The following is a 15,981-nucleotide window of genomic DNA, read 5'->3' as shown; positions in this document are numbered from 1 at the left end:
CCAGCGCAGCTGTGTGCTGGGCTCACCTGGAGACAACTTCACCAACCTGATTCACCCACTGAGGCTATTTAGCCAGACAACATCCAAACCTGGCTGAGTGGGATTAAGATGATGATGCCCACCTGAAGAAGGCTCTGTTCAGTGGAGCAGGCAGCACTGCAAACAACACAGCTCGTTTTCTGTAGCCACTGTAATCAAATTAGCAAGAGAGATCACCGGCTATTTTTATAATTCAGGGTGGAGTGGAGGTTTCCTGCTCTCAGAACGTAGCCTGCTTGCTGCAGAAATTAATGAAGCATGAAACGAGCAACATGATGTTATGTAAACAGGGATATTAAAGCTTCTTCTGATACTTTTGGAGTATCCATGCTGGCAATCCCGACCAAGCCACACAATGCCACTGCGTCATCTCTCACACAGCAGCATGTTTTAGCTGACTGGCACATTAAACATTAGAGCTTTTTGCCAAGTTTGACCACAGAAATCACATTCATATCCAACCAGTGCTGACTCAGCTGCAGAGTCACAGAATGCTTTTTTAAATTCCCCAAAGCCCAAGGAAAAGAGCCCGATCTGTGTTGCTGGTTTGGGCAGGGTTTTTATTCGGTACCAGCCCAGGCTGGCAGCTCAGCAGACTGGGAGACAACTTTCCTGAAACCAACTCTGGCTGAACGTTAATAGAGAAGGAAGAAAATCCAAGACTGGGACGAGAGGTGCTTCAGTCCCATGTGGCTGGAGCTGTGACCCCTTCCTGTGGTGGAATTGGACACGGCAGCTCTGTTGGACACGTTGGTGATGAGCTCCAGCTCTCTGCTCCCCTCTGCCCCACGCTTCTGGGCAGCCCCGAGCCATCACAGGGACTTGGCTGTGAGATGCACCAAGCTGGGTTCGCTCTCAAACATTAATTATTGCAGCCCTGCCCTGCAGGCTAGCACTGGGGATAAATGGGGACATCACTTCTTGCTTTGTTCTGCCCTCTGGATGTACTTGGTGAAGGAGAATATTCACTGACCAAGGACTTTGTTGTGAATAGCCCAGAAATCAGTGCTCTCTGCCCACGCCTGCTGCATGGGCTACTGATGAGCTATTATCACCTCAGCACTCCAGTGCCAGGGCTCAGCATCTTCCCTGCTAACAGGGATCAAACATCTCCAGCTGCTCTTTCCTTTGGCCTTTCTTCCATCCCAGCGCTCCCTCCCACCGGAGCACACACAAGGACACTGCCTTCTCGCTGCTCCCAACACCACGCTTCCCCGCAGGAACCATGGGGCATTTCTCTGCACCGAAGGGAATATTTCCAGCTCACGGAAGGACGAGCAGTGGGACACACCAGCTCGGTAGCAGCCTGCGGGGAGCGAGCCTTTCAGGCAATCTGTGTAGCTCTGGAATTCAAACCCTTGGGCTGTGGTGGAGCGCGCCAACCACCTCCTGGCAGCGGTTACAGAGATGGCCAGTTGCTCCGCATTCCTCCACGAAGGAACGATGCTGAGGAAGTCCCTGGCTCTGTGAAGGCAGGGGATGGGGACCCACAGGCTCAGCTGTCACTCGGGCCACCTTCGGGGAGGACCAGTCAGTGTGATGTGCTGCCCAGGGCTTTCACAATTCAAGCAGCACCAAAAATCATAAATAGTACATTGGATTACCCAAGCAGTACCCTTGACAGAGGAAGTCTATTCCCAGAACAAACCATATTGCTCTCTGTAGCTGTCCCTTGAATCTCTGGCCAAATGCAGCAGGAACGGGAGCAAAAAAAGGAAATCTCTTTGTCAGGGACTGGGCCAGGCTCACGGTGCGATCTGAGCCACAGGCAGTGCTTGAAGGGTTTGGCCCAAAGGTTGCCCACTTCTGTCTCTCTGCTCTGCCTCCACTTGGAAAGTCAGGGACACATGAACAAAGCCAACGTGCAGGGATGCTAACGAAGCTTATGGAAACCAGCTGCTGAGCCACAGCAGGACTTTCTGCATCAAACCTGGGGCAGCCTGCCCTGCTCCTGTGGGCAATGCCAGGGAGGAAGGACTTCTTTCGGATCAGCATGACAGAACACCCACGGAGATATTCACTGGGTGGCTGGCCAAAAGACCCTGAAGTTCAGAAGTCTCCATTTATTTGTTTGTTTGTTTGTTTTTGAAAAGGGTGGACAAAAGGCTGGCGAGGTAGCACTGAGCCAAACGGGCAGCTTTACGACAGGATGCTCAATGTGTGATTCCCTCCCCGTGTGCTGCTCCCTCACAGCACTGCAGCACCACGGCGAAGCTGTAAGGTCACCTTCTGCTAATTGCAAGTAGTCAAAAGTACAAGGCCACTACAGCATCTCGATGCGGTTTCCAAACCTAACTTTCCAGCTTGATAAAATGCTCCAGCACCTTCTAATCCACAATCAGTTGCCCTCTCTGAGTGCTAACAACTCCTCCATGAAGCAGCCCACGAAAGATCAGCACAGCCTCAAAAGAGACAGGGATCAGTTGACATTCCCCGTTCTTTCCGAGGATACTTTAAAGCATCTCATGATTTGTCACTGATAGCCTAGAGGTCACAAAGCAGCCTCAATTTATGAGGTTTTGTTTGGGGCTCTGCCTTTTTTAATTAAGGATGTGATGTCCTAACAACAACGACAACAAATTTAAACTTTGGGATTTGGTAGACTCCTTGCAAATGTCGACATTGTATTAAGTCAAAGCAATGGACTTAGTGGCGCGGAAGAGATATAAAGAGGATTAAATGTGACCTGATAGGTCTCTAACGTCAGTGACAAGTGATCTTAATATAAACAAATATAAAACAAAAAGAGAAAAAAACGACCAGTTTCCCACAGTGGGACAGCTAGAACATACCATAGTACTTGCAAGCAGTGATTCATTATTCCAAAATTGTATCCTTGGGTTAAAGATGACACAGAATCCGTTCTGGAAATGCACTTTAAAAGTGCTACCTAGGCACGACACTTCTTAAACCCATAAGTTAAGGCAAACACCTCTCTGTTGTTCCAAAGGAAGACAAAATTGCCAGGAGCAGCTAAACCCTTCAAAGACCTAAGTGTATCCATCGTGGCCAGATTTCACATTATTAACACCATGTTTATTCAACAGTATTGCCGGTGGTGTCCTGATTTCTGCAGGCTTGCATGATAACATGAAAATGTCACCAAAATTAGGTCAGAATGGTAATTCAGAGACAGGAGGCCATGGGGCCTTCAGTGAGCCCAAACCTGTGTGTGAGCACCCACAGCTCCTGCAGCTGAGCCTTGAAGCCCCTGCCCCTTGGTGAGCAATGCCTCTGCGAGTCCTCCAACATGCCCGGATCACTGCTCTCTTCTTCCAGTGCATTTTGCTATTTCCAAATTCGCAAACAAATCCCAAATACGTTCCTTTACCAAATCTCATGTTAATAGCTCACATGCATTCGCGGGTTTTGTGCGTCCTGCTGCCTCCCAAGCACAAGTGGATCTCTTTACAAACCACGACAGGCTGCAATTCAGACTGTCGGAGGAGGGCACGTCACCAGAAGAGTGTGAAAACATCTAATTACATGAGGCCAGGTTCTCAGCTAATGCAAACTGACAGAGCTCCCAGAAGCCCACGGAGACACGATGCTGCAGATTAGCAGAGGTTTGCCTGGTTATAATTGAGCAGCCCCAACTTGTGATTTTCCCACCTAGTGACAGATTGTTGGACTCCTGACCACCAGAATCTCACGGAGGGCACTGGGGAGTTGAAAGCAGCTTGCATCAGAGAAAAGTAAACTCCGGTTTGGTTGGACACGTATTTGGGATCCAGCTGAATTATCAGAAAAGCCTGTTGAAGAGATGTGCAGTTAGCGTTTTTCTCACACAATTTGGGCGTTTTTTGGTTGGGGGAGCTGGGTGGGCAGACTCAGACAGGAGGAAAACCTTGTTCCTTTCTGGCCCCATCTTCATAGAAGAGCTGTCAGAGCGAGCCTGCAGATTCAAGGCAGCTGGAATTGCCTCATCCTCCTGGCATGGACACGAGGAGGGTTTCTCCTGCTCCCTCCCCCCTCGCTTAATGCATCGCCTCTTCTGTGGTGGGGATGTGGTGTGAGGCAGAAGGGGAAGAAGCTTTAGCAGAGCTATTTCAGTTGTAGGAGCACACAGTTCTGTCCTGGTCATCCAGCATACGGGATATAAACAGCAATGGAAGAGCTGCACTTGAGCCTCTCGCACTCAACTCCCTCACCACCACCGCACCAGGGGACAGAGAACAAGGTGACAGCCAAGGTTATAAGCTGGAATACTTGATGGCCTCCTTTTTGTCCCAAATTCTTTGCTAATCAACCTGCCCCTACAAAGCCAAATGAAGCCAGTGAAACTAAACTGACTTCAGCAGCTTTGGAGCAAACCCAAAGATCAGCTACTTGCACTGGGACTTTCCAGGCGTTTATGCAAAATGATGCTGGACCATGACACAAGAATTGACAAGGATCTATTTTTACTTTGCGATTCTCTGCTTGGAGAAATGCAAGATTATCCTGTATTTTCATAGGTCCAGCATTTTTACTGTATAAGATGCATATGATTATTGTTGGGCTTAATTTGACTGCAGTGAAATGCCTAAAAACTTTATTTTCACAGTAAATTCACTACCCGACTGAGGAGTGCCAACGAATTCTCTTTTCTTTCTTTGCTTGTCCATTACTTACCCAGCCTGAGTTTCATATTTCTCTTTCAGAGCAGCAATTCATCCCTTGATTAATCACATTTTTACACTTACTGCTATGTCAGCCTTAATGTGCCATAACTTTGCAAATATTTAATATTGACAGACACCTCCAGCACTTATTTGGTGATTCAATACTTTGGCTTAGGAATGAATGCTGGATCCGCCATATTCACAACGAAGCCTAAAACTATTGGGAAACTCTGATTTCAAGCTTTGTTATAAATCTGAAATCAAGCCAAATTCACCCCTACAATTTCTTCATCCCTAAGCACTTGATTTGTATTGAACTGAGGTGGTGTAAAATTTGGGCTTCTAGGCTTTGTTTTTTTTGTTTTGAGTATTTGTATGCCATAGGTAAAAGTCTGTGACTTTAGTTAGGATCACAGTGCCCTACAGAGAGAGATTTTGAAAAGTTTCAAAGCCATGTTTTTAATCTACCTATTACTTACTTTAAGTATATGAAAATTTTTAGACATTTTCAGCCTTGCAAGTTCCACAGACTGCCAGCTTCCAATATAACTTCTGTCACGTGAGAGAGTGTTGGCACATGAAAGACTCTTGGCCCAGCTTAGCTGTCTTCATCATCAGGTAGTGATTTATTTCTCAAAGACTGTTTTTTAAATACATTCTGGTTTGCAGAATGCTTTCCAAACAACATCTTTCACATTCCTTCCACAGCTCCTCTGCTTGGGGAAAGAAAAAAGCCCAGCAATGCTAATGCTTTGAGGAATCAAAAAGTGTATTCTTCTGCATACGAATTGGATGAACGTGATTTGCCCAGAAGTCATGATTTAGAACAAATAAAACCACTATTAAAACAGCAACCACAGCCTGTGCTGCCACCTATCCTTAGTTAATCTCTGCATTTTCTGTCGACTCTTTTTCTACTTGGGAGCAACAGGCGCTGTCCTGGGAGGTCTCCCTCCCTGCTGATGCAAGAGCCACAGACACCAGCCCTTGCAGCAGGCTCAGGAGCCACAGGAACTGGCTTTTAGTGCTGGGTTTTGCACATGGGGGAAATATTAGCAAGGGTAGCAAGTCTTTAGACTGAAGCCTGTGCTCTCCCCTCTTCTAAATTCTATCATTTTACTATGTTCATATTAAAATTTAGATGGGTTATTACTATGTTTAGCTCCTGAAATATTTTGACGCCCAAGAAAATAGGCCTTTTCTTTCCTGTTAGACTTGACAAATTATTTTGACTTTCTCCCTCCAATACTGAGCACAGTACTCAGTGCCTGGTGACAGAAGGCACCTGTTCACCCCTACAACTTGAAAAAGAAACTCCTCCAACTGTTCAAGAGCAGCACAGAACCTGGAGCCTGGGCGTGCAGTGTGAAGGTGCCTTATCCACAAGGATAGCAATGATATTCATTGACTCTCTCTCATTACAGGATTAGTAAATTTCATGCTTAATTTCAGCAGAAAATGGATTGCAATCTGTTCCCTGAGGTTCACCGGGCTAGAGGTTAAATGCTGGAAAAAAGTGGTCTGTCCATGCAATGAAATTCAAACACAGAGGTGAAACTACAGGAGAAGTTCGCTTCCTTCCTCCTGTCATTCCCTTTAATGTGGCTTTATCGATACCTCACCCTATGAGAAGAATAACGATAATGTTGTACTTTGCAGGTATAAGATTCAGAAAGTATCTGAACCTGGGCAATTTCAACCTTTGAATTCTCCATGGAATGATACGCAAGGGAAGAATTAATCGTATTTATTTATTTTGAAGATAAAGGTCACAAATGCAGGAATAAAGAGGGAAAGACATTAAATTTGACATAAACCAATATAAAGGGAGTAAGAAAGAATATAGCTGTGAAGGGAGCACTGATAAAGCTCCAACGGAGGTGGAATTTTATTGTAAGGTAGAGAAAAACCAAGCACAGCTACAAAGGGGAAAGCCACAAAGCAGAACAATAAGTTCCTCCAAAACTGCAGTTCCAACTTGTGATGCTCAAAGACACAAGCCACGCTCCCCTGAACAGACTTGTTTTCAAATCCTGAGAACAAGGCTGTGGTTTAACAATGCAGCATGAGTCCACCTGCTACCTAAGGAGCCATCTCACTTTTCCTCTCGCGCTCAGCTGAGGATGTTCCTGCTTTCATCCCTGTGCCTGTACAAACGTCTGTCTCTTTCCACAAGGAACCAGGTCAGGCAGCTGAACTGGGAGGCTCCAATTCACTGGTTCTGCCAACCACCCCCAGCCTTACCGTGGAGTAAGAAGCAGCCTGGTGCAGGACCAGCAGCACGCCATGGAACAACACAGCCAGGGGAGCAGCATCACCCTCTGGGCATCAATGATGTGTCAAGAGACCCATCCGCACTGGGAAATGGCACCTTCAAAACAATGTATGGGGCTGATTTTCACTGCTCTGCTGGGCTTCGAGTCTTCAAGAGATGCAATTTCTGTCTCTGTCTTTTGCTTGAGGAAAACTCTTACTTGAAACACTTAAACAGAAAGTTTCTTAAAGATTTTTTTAAATAAAAAAAAAATCAATGCTGAGATTCACATTTGTGATACAGAAACTCCGGGTTTGAGGCAAGTACCAGACATTTCGAGACCTGGGAATAACTCAGAAGATCTATAGTGGAGACTGTGATTTAGATATGAGGAAGCAACATGCTCTTCAGCACTTGAAGAGGATACTCTTCTTTTCAATGTTACAGTTTAATGGAATGGTGCTGAAAATAGCGGGTGAGATGTAGGCCTTTCATTTCGCAGACTATTAAAACTGGGAACCTGCTGTGTCAAGACTCTGCAAACAAAGATGAATTTAAAACACACACAGATAAAGGGGCTAAGGAAAGCAGATGTAATGTGTTAAAGAACTTGCTGAAACTTTGGAAGAATGGAAGCAATAAAAGGAGAAGGTCATCTGAAAAAGAGGGTGTGCACATCAGAGCAGGAAATAAAACCAGAATGCAATTTCATGCAACCCCCTCCAAGAGACTGAAGACCTGCTCCCTGATTCTCTGTTTTAATCAGGCCCAGTACGAGAAGTGTCCTAGCTGAATGTGCAATTAAGTAATGGCATGACCTGCTTACAGAGCAACCGTCACCAGTAATAAAAAGGGTTCAGAAATGGGTCAAATAAAATACTAGCGCGATGTGTGGAGGAGAGGTCCTGCTCCCCACAACAGCAGGAACTCTGGCTGATCCAAACAACTATTTTGCAGCTTTCTGCAGGAAAAGGTATACCTATAATTAACTCAAAACATGGGAATGCCTCCCCATTTGCAGGAATGTGTACTATTAGATTCTGGAACATCTTTCCACACCGTGGAAGCACTGAGCTAGTAGCTAAATAAGCTAACAGCATCCTTCAAAGGACACATCTTTGGAAACTGAAGAGGGACAGACTTCTGGAAACTGCTTACCCCAGAAAGTAATTATGACCTTATCAAAATTAGTTACTATATTTGGGTCTTTCAAGATGGAAAGCAGAAGGAGCCATTAGGCACATTTTCTTGGATGTACGTGGTTTAATATTCTGGTTGGAGAACTAGTTCTTGTGTCACCGAAAAGAACAGCACTGTTGAGATACCACCACAAGGAGGACAGCATGAGACAAGGTCAGGTAAAACAAGAGGAAAGACCTGTCTGTTATCCATAGGCCTACAACATACCACAAAGATACCAGCTTTGATTGCCTGAGGATTTTCTGTCCAGATGGTGCCCACCTGTATGATGTCAGAAGTTACTTTGCCCTCAGCTAAAACATAGGTGAGATAATCCACGCACAGAAGAGGCAAAGGAAAAAAAAAAAAAAAAACAAAAACAGTACTTACTGATGAGAAATTCTCTTTTAAGGAGAGCAAAATGAGGATAATTTACTCCAGTTAGAGGCTGAATCATAGTGTTTACATTCTCTGTATTTCAGGCTATAACTCAAAAGGAAAAGTCTCTGCAATTACAAAGCAGAAGAGGCTGTCTAACTAGGCTACTGTTGGCCAAGGACATGAACAGTAGAAACCCAGAGAATGGATTAGGAAGTAAAGTCTCTGTCCAGTGAAAATACATGGAGGGGCTTGAGTGTGAGGCATCAAAACCGCTCCATCGCTTTCTGTCAGGTGATGCAGGTCTTTTATAAAACGTGTGTGAATGGTGATGTGCACTCAGACTCTGATTCTGCTGAAATTTACACACGTGCTTGGCTTAAACAAGTCAAGAACCCAACTGAATTTGAAAAACCATGTGTGTAAACAGAGATCCCACTCTAATCACCTGCAGAGCAAGGGCTGCTGTTTCTTAAAGAGAATTGCTTTTCAGTTTTGTTGTACCATGTGTCACAGGAATTACTTGCATTTCTCCTGCCACTGTGCTATAGTTTCACTTGTCTACAAAGCAAAAAGCCTACAGTGCTTTTTGCCATTGCACAAAAAGTAAGTGGCAACTTTGGTTTGATTTTAATTTAAAGCAAAATGCTCCGAAGTGAAGAGATTCTATATGCCAAATTTTAATCCACTGAAAATGAATGCATCGTAGTCATAATACAAAGGCTAAGAATTCAGAATACAAAAAAAATTTACTGGAATTAGTTGTAGCAGGCATCTGTTTTAACCATCAAGCACTGGACTTGAGCAGACTTTGAAGACAATATTGTGCTACCTTGAGTTCTGCTTTTTTTCTCCATCACAAACCAATGAAATTCAAAAAACAGATAAAAGAGAAACAAAACTGAATTGTAAATCCATATGAAAGCAGGAGATGGATGTCTGAATGGAAAAATAACAGTTATATAAGCATATTTGTCTTCTCCTGTTGCATTCATTGTGAGCAGAACCTTCACCCTCATACCCAGGTAAATCAGAGGATCTCGCTAAACTAAGCTAGGTTCAACTTCAGCTCTGCAGCCAGTTTCAGGAAGGCATCTCTACCTGGAAGGTGCTTACAAACATAACCTTAAAGCTCACTGACTCCAAAGACCTCAAGCACATGCTCAAAGTTAAGCAGGATTATACTAAACAAGGACAGATTTCACAATGTGTTTAAACGTCTTCAGGAGCGCAGCGAACACGGCAGGAAGGACAGGGGGAATTATCCCAGGAAGGAGAGAGGCGAACGTTTCACCTAGGGAGTCCGAATGGCTCTCAGGAAACACCACGGACTGACTCTGGAACCTGGACTCCTACATTTACAATCTACATACGTGCCTGGAATTAGATCATACGAACACCCCTGTGTAAAATAAAGGCTGCAGAAAATACAAATATTCCATTATCTGATTTTAAAACAGTAAAGAAAATACTAATAATGCAACTAATACATAAAGTCTTGGGACAATTGTCACTTAACACTTGACAATAAGCACTTAACAAGAGCCAAAACACCAGCCAATTCCTGAAGATTCATGACTGGTGTGAATGTATCACCCTGAACCCACCCAGGTCAGCTCAGTACTACAGCTACAATTAGTATTGGGCAAGAGTCTGAGAAGGATGCTGGCTTCCCAAGCATTTCTAGAAGAAATAGCATCTGGGCAAGCAGCCAGCCAACAGGCTTCTCTCGAACGGTTTGTGAGAGTTATTACAGTATCCAGTAGAGACTGAAATGTTGTAGGGCAAACCCTGCCTATTTCATCCCCTAAGAAATACTTAATGCCAGTCTTAATGTTAAGGTGACTGTGGCCTGGTACCCCCAAACAGAATGCATGAAACATGATGCATATAGCTCTATTTCACAAATGTTGACAAACCTGCCCTTTTCCAGGCAATAAATCTGGAAGGGCTGCCATAATCCTAACTCTTTATTATCTTATGGCATTTTTACAGCCTCCAAGTCCTTCCCCTTCACAACTAACCCTCGAGGAGAACAGCCAGCTCCCTTGGCCTCCAGCTGCATCCCCAAGTAAGGGCCTGGCCAAGGTCCATGAACATACTCAAAGTGCAAAATCTTCCACATCAGCCTCCAGCCAACAGCTGCCCATGTTGGTTTTGCCCACTTTGTGGAAAATTAGTTCGAATTCTATCACACCAATCAAAGTGATACCAAGTTGTTCGGAATGTTTTTAACTTAAGTTTTGTGAAAGCTTTCACTCTTTTCTTTATATGGTAAAACTCACATCTGTAATTCAAAGAGCTGTTAAAAAACCTATTGATTAGCTTTAACCTTCTAATGATTTGTAAAGACCCATATGAGCTCTGGAAACACACCTGGATTGCATACTTCAGAAGTCCTCTTCATCTGTCTCTGATTTGATTTTTAAGTCAATATTAGTAGTTTTGTCATTGATTTCTGTTAGAGAAAACTGAGAGGCCCCGATCCAACTGTGCATCTCCTCGGTCAGGGCAGCAGATAAGGCTGCACATGCATTCACTGTACCTTTTAATTTTTTAGAATGGCTGTGGATTAAAAACCTTCACCATTTATAGTACAGTTCAGAAATCTGTTCACAGATCTACTATTTTCATATAAATCCATTCCAACAGCCTCTCATTCTGGCAATACCAGCAACACCAGACTCTTCTCAGACAATAATTGGAAAATAAGACACATTTGGCAGTTAAGTGCAAACCAAAGGGGATGTTCTGAGGAAATAACATCAGAAGTTGGCAAGGTGGTAGATGCATTCACTGACTTGAACTAGATTCAGTCAGCAAAAGTTTGCAATGTAAAGATCAAAGTATGAAACTTTAATTCAAACATTACTTCCACCTTAATGTCCGGATGTAAAAGCTGGAAACCCATCAGAAGCACGGGCAGATGTCAAACCACCTTTACAAGCAGGCACTTCAAGAAAATACTAGTCATTAGATGAAGCAAGTTTTGACAAACTCTACCCCCTGTCTGTTGACATCTCAGTTGTCACAAAGCTCCACCATCCCTATCTCCACAGTAGCCTACAAAATGAGATGGAAATGCTCAGGATATGTTAAGAACGTTGGCATGTACATCATTAAGCAGCTGAAAGAAAACGCATGAGGCTTCCCAATTTCTCCACTGGGGTAAACTAGATACGAAGCAAAAAAGAGACATACAAAACCAGTTGGGAATAGCCTTGCCCATTTCTTCATTCCCATCTGAAATACCAATAAACCCAAAAGAAACATATGGGCCAGTGGTCTTTAAGAATGCCTCATTAGAGATGTCTTGCTCCAGAGACTCTCCAATGCTCCTTGCAAACATGAGAAATAAAAAGGTAAACTAAGAGAGAGTTAAACTCAGTTTTAACTTGTTAGTTCTCATTACTTCTGACCATAGACCAGTGACTTTTGGAGAACTGCTAGAATCATTTCTTGGAGTTTGTGTAATTCTATTGATATCTGTTTTAAACTCTTCCCCAAGAAGAAAGAAACATGGATGGAATGGGTAGAGATGGAACATAGTACCCAGGGGATCAGAGTTCAATTTGTTGTTCCACAACAGATTTAGTGCACAATCTCAGGGAAATCACTAAGGCCAGATGCCTAAAGGTATTGAGGTAATGCTTCCTGCACTATGGTTTCAGGGACTTGGGCAATAACAAACATGGTCTCTGCCTTGCAACATTTGCAATGTAGATACTCACTAGAGGAGAGCAGCAAACTCTTTACAAATGCATTAACAGCAGCACAGAAGTTGTATCACCATGTGAAAACCAGCAGGACTTCCAGATTAGAATGTGGCAGCTGTCAGTACCACACTCCCCCACTAGACCATGTCTTCTCCTTATTCTTCCAATGGACAACGAAAACAAGAATACCAGGAAGAATCAGGCACACAGGTTGTGGATGCAAGCTGAAAACTGAAATTCTGGTGGTAGCTTTCTAGATTTTAGCCATTAATGAGTGCCATTGAGTTGAGGACTCGCTTCTTTCCTTTGCATTTGAGAAGGTGCTTCCAACTGTGCCAAGACCAGCACTTTATAGACACTTTGTCATTTACCCATGCAACACAAGACCTTAGACCTATATCCATACTTTTGACCTTTTGGACCTTTTTGGACTTTCTTTGGACCTTTTACCCATACTTTGGCCTTGACTCTTGCTATATTTTACCATAGCTCTTCCAACATGCATGGAGTCCACGCTCTGGGTAACAGCGTGCAGACGAAGTAACCAGCTTCCCCACTGCCCTCCCAGTCAACTCCAGCACTGAAAAGAAGAGCCAGCACAAGGTAGGCTGCAGCTGTCATAGGATTCTCCTCCACCTTTCAGCACAGGGAAGAAGAGCTTTGGCTCTGAGCTGGTTCTGCAATGCCCACAGCAAGTGTATTTTGCCCTACACAAAATTATCCATGCTAGGTATAGCAAGACCAAAGTACTTCTGCTTCCCCACCAAAGGTAGGCCTGTAGGCTTGTATTCTGCTTTCTAAATTGCTCTTCTTGCACAACACTGGTGTTCCTCTTGCCCTTAAGACAGCTGTCCACATCAAACAGTTACAACATTAAAACCTGCTTCACAAAACAGGAATGTACATGGCGAGGAGAAACCACAAGAAAGGAAAGAGTAAAGGCAAAAGTATTTGGTTCCCTTCCATTCTCAGATAGCCAACGCACTATTCCCATACATGTTATCTTCTTGGCACAGCAAGTGAACAACTTCCTATGATTAAATAAATAAAAATACAACTGATTCATACTGGCTTTTTTATGCAGAGAACAGAGTGCATTAACATTCAGTAATCTCCAAATTATAAACTCTAAAGGGTACAGCAAGAAAATATTGGCTAGATGAGCTGTTCATTATCAAAAATATAGTCTTTTCTCACTAAACAAATTGCTAGGCAGTAATCATCGTTCAAATGATAGTACAATGGTTTAGGATGCCAGGCACAGTTACCATTGGACTGCTGAACATGCACTCCAGAACAGGAAACTGCAGCAAGTTTTAAAACTCCCAGCCTTGCAAAATGAATCACAGGGAGCTGTTTCACTTGTAAACTCCAACTCTTTTGAGACTTCCCATCAATCACTTGATTAGGCAATAAAACTCACTGAGTGAAAGATCTATGAAGAAAGCCTCTGAATAAATTTAATTTCTTCCAGGGCAAAAACATATCTTACCTATGCGATTTGTTTGCAGGGCAGCCCAGCCCATTATTCAGGATTAAGTCTTCTAAAATTTCTCTTTGCGGACTGGAAGTGAAAAGCGGGAGAGGATTTCCAGAACATGACATTTCATCCTGTTTCCAAAGTGTCAGATACCTCAAGTAACTTTACCACAAATCAACACAAATCTTGGCTTCAGCTGCGCTGTCACAGAGTAGCTACCGCAGAGCATGTGCTCAAACTTCTAGTGCCACTGTCTGTAAAGAAGAGCCTGGTGCAGCACAGCTATTCCCACACTAGGGAACATTAGTTAATTTGCATTCACAGTTACCATATGAGGTGCGAGTTTATGGCAGTCCACACATTTTATATTTAAATACTGTAGGAAATTAATGTAATTATCTTAGATGTAATAACAAAAGTAACTTACCAACCCGTCGCAATTGCTGATAGCAACCGAAGCGTTTGGCAGGTCAGTGATATCCCCAACATAGAGGCAATTCCCATAGAGAGGTTCGATGTGAGTCTCGTCAGAGTCCTCCTGCCATTCAACTGTTGCTCCGGGGGCAACGAGCCTGGAGTTCGGCCGCAACCTGAAGTGAAACTCTCTTCCAAAAACGGTGACATTGTAAAATATTTGCTCGTTCCCTGCTTCGCGTTGCAAGTCCTCCGCAGCCCTCCTGAAGCGTGTTTTTGGCGGTCCGGACACCAGGTGGGATAGGAACCTGCCCTGGGAATCGGTGCTGGTGGGGATGACGAGGCTGTACTCCTCTATATTCCTCGAGATCGGATCTTTACGGGGAGAAAGGAGAGAGACACTCGAACTAAACGCATCCTGACGCCGCGGGATTTTGTTACTCCATAATTCATTAGCCCGGCAGCCACTTACATAAGGCAGACGGACACGGCGCTCCGCGCGGGCTGAGCACTTCGCTCGGCGGCGTGAAGCGCTCCGAGTTCATCCCAACTCGCCTTTGGGTGCCCACAGCCGCCGGCAGCCCCCCGAGCCTGTCACCCCTCAGGGACCCTCAATGCCGGCCATGCAGCGGGGTCCCGGTCCCCCCCGTGTCCCTCCCGGTGTCCCCTCGGGGCTCCGCGGGCGGGCAGCGCTGAGGGGACGGCTCTGAGGCGCTCGGGGGGGGACCGGGTGGGCAGCGGGAGCCCCGAGCTGGTGACGGGGACGGGCGGCAAGCGGCGGTGGCAGCCCCGGGACTTTGGGACGGGGCAGGAGGATGAGGATGAGGATGAGGAGGATGAGGAGGATGAGGCGGGCGAGCAGCCGGGTGCCGCATCCCGCCCGGACAAGTCCCCGTTTGTGTGAGGGGCAGGGGCACGGCGGCGGGGCTCCCCGTCCCTTCCCCGCCGGCAGCGCGGCCGCCCCGTCCCCTTTCCCTTCCCCTTTTTCCCCGGAGCCCTGTCAAAAGTCCCGGCGGCCGAAGTTGCAGGAAGGTTCCTCACACACACACACACACACACACACCACACCACACACACACACCCCTTACCTGAGTGCCCGGGCGGCCGCAGGGCAGCGACGGGCAGGGAGAGAGCGCAGCAGCAGAGCAGGACGCAGGCGAGCCCCGCGGGAGGCTCCATCTCGACCGGCCCGAGGCGGGGAGCGGCACCGGGGGCTGCCCTCAGCCGAGCCGGGCCGGGCCGGCGGCGGCCGCCCCCCCCGCTGCCTCTTCTCCCCTCAGCGCTGCCCCGCCGCCGCCGCCGCCGCCTCCTTCCCCTTCAGCCCAGCCGCAGCGGCGGTGGCGGCCGCGCTCGCGGCTCGCAGCGAAGCAGAGACACCAGGAGGCGGCGGGGGTATAATACCGGGAGCGCGGGGCGTGCGGGAGGGAAGGCGGCCTGATTGACACAGCCGCTGCCACACGGCGCTCGGCCCGAGGGGAGCGGGGACTGCCCGCGCCCAGCCCCGCGCCCAGCCCCCGCCCGCCTCGTCCAGTTCCCTTCTGCTCCGTTTTTGCTCCTTTTTTTTTTTTTTTTTTTTTTTTTGCCCCGGTTTTGTTCCGTTTTGTCCCGTTCCGAGCCGGGCCGGCCCCCCCCCCCCCCCCCCCGCAGCCCCTGAGGTCGGCGGGTTAGGGCTGAGGAGGCGGCCCCGCACCCCGGGCTGGCTGAGGAGAAGTTAGGGCGATTCTCGCCGCAGCCCCCGGGGCCGTCGAAAGCCCGGTGGGAAATGGAAAAAAAATAGATGAAAATAAAAATAAAAGTGCCAGCGACCCCGGCAGGGCCGGACCGGGGGTGGCCGCCGGCTGAAGGCGCTGCCCCGAGTAGCCAAAGCACGGGGAAAGGATTTGGGGTGGCTGGTGGCAAGCCTAAAAATCCATGCTG

At 46.4% G+C, this 15,981-nt stretch overlaps 1 protein-coding gene across 1 annotated transcript in view; it reads right to left on the bottom strand.

Annotated features, from left to right (window-relative positions):
- The window catches only part of ADAMTS2 (ADAM metallopeptidase with thrombospondin type 1 motif 2), a 177,223-nt gene extending 161,865 nt beyond the window's left edge, over window positions 1–15,358 (bottom strand). The window contains exons 1-2 of the mRNA XM_032196684.1: window positions 15,153–15,358; window positions 14,078–14,439 (exon numbers count right to left, since the gene is read on the bottom strand). Coding sequence (XP_032052575.1) covers window positions 14,078–14,439; window positions 15,153–15,243 — 453 coding nt within the window. The 5' untranslated portion in view covers window positions 15,244–15,358. The remainder of the gene's footprint in view (window positions 1–14,077; window positions 14,440–15,152) is intronic.
- Window positions 15,359–15,981: the final 623 nt, after the last annotated feature.

This window comes from Aythya fuligula, chromosome 14, assembly GCF_009819795.1.
Source record: "Aythya fuligula isolate bAytFul2 chromosome 14, bAytFul2.pri, whole genome shotgun sequence".
Taxonomy (NCBI): domain Eukaryota; kingdom Metazoa; phylum Chordata; class Aves; order Anseriformes; family Anatidae; genus Aythya; species Aythya fuligula.
The sequence above is the reverse complement of the archived record's forward strand: the minus strand, read 5'-3'. Positions and strand labels throughout refer to the sequence as shown.